The sequence below is a fragment of the Capsella rubella genome, unplaced genomic scaffold (genome assembly GCF_000375325.1).
Source record: "Capsella rubella cultivar Monte Gargano unplaced genomic scaffold, Caprub1_0 scaffold_6, whole genome shotgun sequence".
Classification (NCBI taxonomy): domain Eukaryota; kingdom Viridiplantae; phylum Streptophyta; class Magnoliopsida; order Brassicales; family Brassicaceae; genus Capsella; species Capsella rubella.
The window spans coordinates 3,812,829-3,820,072 of NW_006238918.1; the positions used below are offsets into that span (position 1 = coordinate 3,812,829).

Below are 7,244 nucleotides of genomic sequence, written 5' to 3' on the forward strand. Positions count from 1 at the left end.
CTGTCACTTTTTTTTAATTGGTTCAACTTGAACCCTACTATAAAGTCTGTAAATATACATCAAAAGAATACCATTAGACATTAGAGGAGTTGTTTGCTAATTATTATGAATTCAGGACAGTTAATCAATTTTTTCTCCTTTTTGTTAAAGGACTAACAAATTTTTTCTTATAACATCACTATCAACATATCATAAAGGACTGGCTATATAAAATGGTTAGAATTATATTAAAATTAGTGTGGCCAATAGTGGTGGGTGAGTGGTGTATGAGCTCAGATTTATAAGGGAGCATCCATGTTCAAGCACAACTCATGACAGCCTTTGTAGTTGTAGAATTTATTTAAAGCACTATTAAGCTGGGAAAAAACAAATTACTATAGTAGATGTGAACTCTACTGTCTCAACATTCTCTTACAAAAAAAAAACAAAAAAAAATTGCTGAAGAAAGCTTTTTATTTTTATTTTGGGTTTCTTTGCAAAGATAACGTATATATTTGGAAATAATAATAACGTGGTATAACATTTTTGTATATAAATGCTATATTTTACCTTATATAATACTATTTTGTAAACAACGTGAAAATTCAAACAGTTTTTTTACGAGACACATACAATCAAAATCCAGAATTACACCACGTCATTTTTTTTGCGTCATTTACCTTTAGTGACACTTGGTTAATTTCTACCTCTCTTTGTTCTCTTGTATCGAGATGTCTTTTTTAAAAAAATCTTAAAGACGTTGTCAACTTGTTATCAAAATGAATCGTTTGGATTTTGAACCAGTGCCCTGTCTTAATTTTGTGGTGGAGATGTCTCTCAAGATCGATCGAGTGAGAAAAGAAAAGATAAATCGCATTCACTAATCATACACATGTCTTTTCCAGTAACCCTTTAAACTGTGGCCATTGTAAAACTCACCTTCACTTAATGTTGCCTTTTAATCATTTCGTTTCTTTAGGCATCTCTCTCTTTTTTAGTATTGTCGTTATATATAATTGTCTGTGCATTACATCATTTATCTCTCATTGGTTTATTGCTTATACTCTGCCTTTACAATTATTAAAACATCAAATTTTAGAATCATAGCTTTATACAAGTTGACCCCATATCTTTTTGTTCAGTTTGCATACTCTGAATGGGTGATATGCCCTTGCTCGCAGCAAGTACAACTTCAACGACCTGATTTCGAAAAGAAAGAAAAACATGTAACACAACTGCATCATTATTTTCGTTTTACAAAAAAGTACCTTATTATAACTATTTTACTCTATGTATATACTATTATCGTAACACAAAGAAGAAAATAAAAGATAATAAACTCATAAAAAGTGTTGATGTTTGGAAAGAAAAAGATCAAGTTGTTTCCCCCAAAGGTTAACCAAGCCCCACCCCACCACTGAGGAACTCCCAAAATTGTGTGAATATATATTGTTGAGTGAGAGAACATATTTTATGTGCGTGTTGGGTAGATACGGATCTACGGGTAGATTTTTTTTTTTTTTTTTGACGTGCGCATGTTTATAAATATAATTAGCACTAACATGCAAGAAAACTCACTACTAATAGGGACAAAATGAAAAGCATATACATCTAGATGATATTCTTCTAGCTAGCTTGGGTGAATCTTATTTTAACCGAGAGAGAAAAAATTCGATTGTAGATTGATTTCTCAAATACGTTCGTGAGCTAGTGTTGAGTGGTTGAGAGATGATAACGACAAAATATTAATAAACATACCTTTATGTTACACATGGGGGTAGTGAATTCATTAATCGAAATTATACTACTACTAGTAGTAAATAGAGAGATTGGTCTCACGTATCGAAGAAGAATCCAACGGCAGTGATAGTGCAATAATTGCGGACGACACTTACTTTTACAACCTAAAGATTCTTGTGCCAAAACGATACAAATTATATTTAAGAAAAATATTAAAAATCAAGATACTAAAATACCAAATTTGTCCAAGAAAAAGATAGTAGTCAGATTCCGTGGTAATCAACGGATTCTATTTTACATATAATAATAAAAATAAAAAAACTTCATAATTTCGAGGCCAATATTTAATAGAGAGACCGGTCACCGATGACATAATTGTACTATAATAATGTCTCTCTTTCTTTATTTTTTCTCAGTTTGCTTCCCCAAATTAACGAAGAAAAATTGTCAAACCAGTACTTCATCTCCCATATCAGGAATTACTAGATCGAATGGTTCGATCAGCTCTTAAAATTAGTCGTATTGAGAAAACAAACTTATATACGGACTTAGTCTGACATAATATATACTTGAAATTGTTTTCCTTCTCATATTGATCTAACATATAATTCAATACGCAAATAATACATATATTATATTTATGATGGAATATATCTCACACGTGATGTTGATAAACTAAACAACACAAGTACATAACACAATTGGTAAAAAGATTTCAGACAAACAAATACAACAATTTTATGTTTCAAATGGAAATTTACAATGGTGGTTTTTTTTTTTTGAAATATGATTATCAGATTTTCATAATTAGTTATAAATAAGCTAGAGTGAAAAGAAAAAAAACAACATAACAAGAAAAATACAATTACTAAGGCCATAAGGCACCGACTTCAACGAGTCTAGGAATAAGGTTACCACTAAGGTGAAGTGCTACAAGTGATTCGAACCCACCGACACAAGCACCACCGATGAAAAGCACCGGAGCAGCTTCTACGGCGAGGTAAGCGATCTCTCCGTCGTCGATCTCGATCACTGTTGGGTGAACTCCGACGGTAGACAGAAGCTTCTTCATGACGTGGCACATGCAGCATGAGGAAGACCGAGTGAATATGATGACTGGATGCTCTGATATCAGCCGTCCGATCTTTGACTCTGATGTCTCCTCTTCGTCGAACGACAGGCTCGTCGAGGCGGTGGAAGAGGAGACTGTTGCTGGTGCTGATGGAGGAGAAGGAGTAGGAGGGGGATGAACCGTCAGGTCCAGCGTTACGGCGTCGTTTGAGCAGTTTCGTAAACCTCGCATCGTCTTCATTAGAGGGAGAGAAAGAGAGAAAGAGAGAAAGAGAGAGAGAGAGAGAGTGGGAGATTTGTTGATGTCAACGCGAGGTGAGAGCGACCATAAATGGAGAAATTGGGTGTCACTATAATGACGTAACCATTAGCTAATTATTTATTCATTTGTTTTTTTCTTTCTCTTAATTAAATAATTGTTTTGGTCACTTCTAAATTTGTTTTCGATGCCAGCTTGGTCGCTTCTTATTTATGAACGAACATAGAGTTTATAATAAAAAAATTCATATCCCTAGCTAAAATCAACATTTATTTTATTTTATGTAAATGTTATGTGTATTACTCACATAACTATATTGTAAACAATTTATTGTACGTGTAACGTAAACATGCATGTATCATATTACGACTAACGTATATTACTATAGTATTACAACTATGTTATATAGTACATGTAAATATTGATATAGAAGGAATAAAAACCCGAAACAAAAAGGAACACGTTTTTGGTTTTTGAGATTTCCATGAAATCTGGCGTACGTGGAGGACGAGATCCTCGAAATATTTGTATATAGCTTGGTGTTTACGCTATTACGGCAACATCATCGACGATGATTCATCGTTAATCTTACGACTTGTTGTTGTTGTTTAATGTTTCAATCCCATGACCGACAATAATGTTTTTTTTTTCTTCTTTTAATCAAATGCTAATAAGGACAAAAGACAAAAATGGAATACGATTCTAAGGTGGCTCGTACGTTCTGCCTCTCTGTAAAAACAAATGGTTATAATATTTCCTCTATTCAAAATTTGGGTTTGCACATGTGCGAACAAGTTTTTAGGTAACCATCTCCGTTTTTAAGTACAACATCCATTTGAATTATTCAGTTGGGTTTATAAACAAATAATAACGTATTGCAAAACATATATAATGATAAATGGAGCGTGTAGCACACCGAAGATGAAGAGTACGTTAGAGAGATTTGTTGGTCTCGTCACATGGACAATAATAATAAGAGGTGTCGAAGCAATTATAAATGATGCTGACGCAGTTGATTTGTTTTAACTCAGGGTAAATTGGAGACACTTGACGTCATCAGCCTATCAGATCATCAGACCATGTCTCAGCTAACGTCGACAACGGTATCTTACCAATATATATTTTTTGTTCTTTATAATAATATATATATATATAAATTAAAGGACAGGTTGATCATAAAATCGTATTGCTGAAGAAACTTATCAAAAAAAATTTTAAAAAAACAAAAATTTAGTGATGAGTTTTTTCATAAGCACGTATCTATCGCCGTTGCTGAGAAGCTAACAACAAATTTGACAATGGTCACTTTTACATGATGTCCAAAGTATAATTAGTAGATGATGTGTAACTATTTATATCATGCATGGTTTTCTAATTATTAGTTGAATTTTTAATATATAGTATAGTCAAAATGTGATTATTGATGCGACTTTAACAAAGTATTCAGTGAGAAATTGCAATTGGCAATGAACAAGTGAGAATATTCCAAAAGAATATTAACCAACCAAATGTGAATCTTTTGATATATATTCAATCTTTTAAATTAGCATTGACTCATTGTAGTGGAAGATGCACTAGACCCAGATTTTCCTTATATAATTTTTGGAAGCTATTTTATTAGGAAATCGAAGAAATGCACAAACAAAAACTTAAATCATCTATCTATTGCAAGAACAATCTCGGTTAAGAAAACTACAGATAAATTCTTTATCTTATTATTTATATTTTGCATGTAAACAAGTTTTCTTTATCTTTTTTTCCTAGTTTATTCATTTTTTTTTTGTTTTTTTTTGTTTGATGGGTTACTTTTGTATCTTTTAGTTGATAGATGTTCTAGTTAAGTTTAGCAAGATGTCTTAACTTCTTAATCGAAGAGTCAAATGTTTTAAAAGTTTGACAAATCATGCATTCTTCAATTTTATATAATTAATGTTATAATTATGAGTTTATAACAAATGCATAAGAAGAAAAGCACTTAATAGAGTCGACAGATTCAGATCATGACATCATGGACGGACCACTTGCCTCCGTGATATATTTTTCTCACAACGAGAAAAAACTGTCAACTTCGGATTGCGTCACGTTAATGTCTTTTTTTTTTTCTTTTTCTTTTAACGTCTGCGTCGTGTTGGTGCCATAGTTGAATTATTATGTCCAAAGCACTAACATTCATGTTTCTTTCTAGAATAGTGACCAAGAGATTTTTTTTTTCTATCCCTCATCCTCAGGGAACTCGGAAAAATATCCAGTGCCAAATGAAAAAAATAGAAAGATTTTTTTGTTATTAAAACGTCTATATTGGTTAAAAAAATAACCCTATATCTATTGAAAAAAATATATATAAGATTTGTATTATTTAAAACGTCTAAAATTGTTTAAATGCACAAAATGTACTTATACTAGATAGTAGATCCTATATCTATTGTATATGAAGAAGAAATCATGTAACTAACGGGATTCTTATTTGTACAAATGGTAAATAAATCTCAATGATTTTCGATCGTAAATAAATTTTGATATTTGATTTTAACTCACTTTAAGTCTTTAACCAATCCTCGATCTATTGGAAATGACCACTGAATCATATACATATAAATACTAGCAGATATACATATGATAACTATGAAATCAAAAGAATTAAAAATATAATTATGGTGTTATAGTGTTTTTTCTCTTTCTTCAAATACGATTACTCTTATACTCCTTTTATATATTATATATTATTTTCAAAAATAATATAAAAAACTTACATGACTGTGTTTCTCTATTTCTACCTCTTTATACATCAAAATTATGCCGCTCTTTATCATCGAATCTCTACCACCAATCTCACAGCTTATCATATAGGATCTCACGTTTTTCTAACTCATAACTAATTTTTTAATTCTTTTATATTCATAATCATCTACTAATATTTTCCTAAATACTTTTTGTTTTTTTTTTCTTGTATTTCAGTACATATAAATGTTTTAAATGCCACTTAACATGACGTCCGAAGTCATGTAAAGTAACACCAAAGAAAAAAGATACGCCAATATCTTCACAGCACCAAGAAGTTAAGAACAAGGATTTTGATTTTGAAAATTTAAGTTCATATAACACTGTTGAGAGTTAAGAAATTTAGATCTAAATAATTTGCTAACTTTTTTGTGTATGTTTGTGTTTCTTTCTTTAAAAAAAAATTATCTTATCAAGAGGTATATATGCTTTTTTATGTTTACATGGTTAATATTCAGTTTTGCACTTTAATTTTTCAACTTTTACTTAGTTTGGCCAGTTTCTCGTTCTTTCTTTATATACTATAGAATATAGATCACCAAAATATTAAAACATTTTTAACATGCCCATAATCTGACAATTCAAACAAAAAGATTATGCAATATAACTTAAAAAAAAATCATATAGCATTTGCTTAATCTAAACTGTTATAAAACTTAACTTAAAACAGCAACACAAACTCATAAAACTCTATTATTAGATACAGTAACGATGAAATAGAAAACATTAAAAAAATATTGTTGTAAATAAAGCAAAAACCAGAAGAGAAGCTAAAGTTATTATTAATTTTTTAATCGAGGAAATATAACCATAGCAAGAGTTACTGTATGGTTCTCTTTGTTATATATCTAGCTTGCGATGTCTACTAAGTCGAAACAACATTAATTTAGTTAACACAATGTGAAGATAAGACAAGTGACTATTATTAGATGTTAAAAAAAAAAAAAAGACAAGTGACTATTATTAAACATACATTATAAAATAGAAATAAACAGTAACAACAGTGAATTTCCTCTTCTGAATATAATAGTAGGAATATTTTGGAAAATTCTGTTTGTTTTAGAACAATCAACAGCACATCACAAAACCGTTCCGCTGATTTTGAGTAGAGATTTTGGGCTTTGGATGGAGTGGATGTACTGTTCGGAGTTCTTCATGCCATTTGTTAGTGAAAGCAAGATTGCGTAAAGAGATTGATTCAGAGTCCTGTCCCGTTGGATAATTAGCTGGAACCGTAGCTTTAGTACAATATAGTAGAGAACAATAGAAAAAGATTAATTATAATAGATTAAGGTGGTGGACCAATAGTAGAGAGTTAATTCTAATTATAAAACGAAACTTTATTACAATAGATAGGTAGATGGCTTTTACACACACCTCTTTAGCTTAATAAGATACTCATATTTTTTTCCTCCAA

At 30.8% G+C, this 7,244-nt stretch overlaps 1 protein-coding gene across 1 annotated transcript; it reads right to left on the bottom strand.

Moving 5' to 3' along the window:
- Positions 1-2,412: 2,412 nt before the first annotated feature.
- LOC17882241 (glutaredoxin-C10) lies at positions 2,413-3,215 on the bottom strand. Its single transcript, XM_006289111.2, has one exon. It carries the CDS (start codon positions 3,029-3,031, stop codon positions 2,588-2,590), a length of 444 nt encoding a protein of 147 aa, XP_006289173.1. The 5' UTR covers positions 3,032-3,215; the 3' UTR covers positions 2,413-2,587.
- Between the last annotated feature and the right edge of the window lie 4,029 nt (positions 3,216-7,244).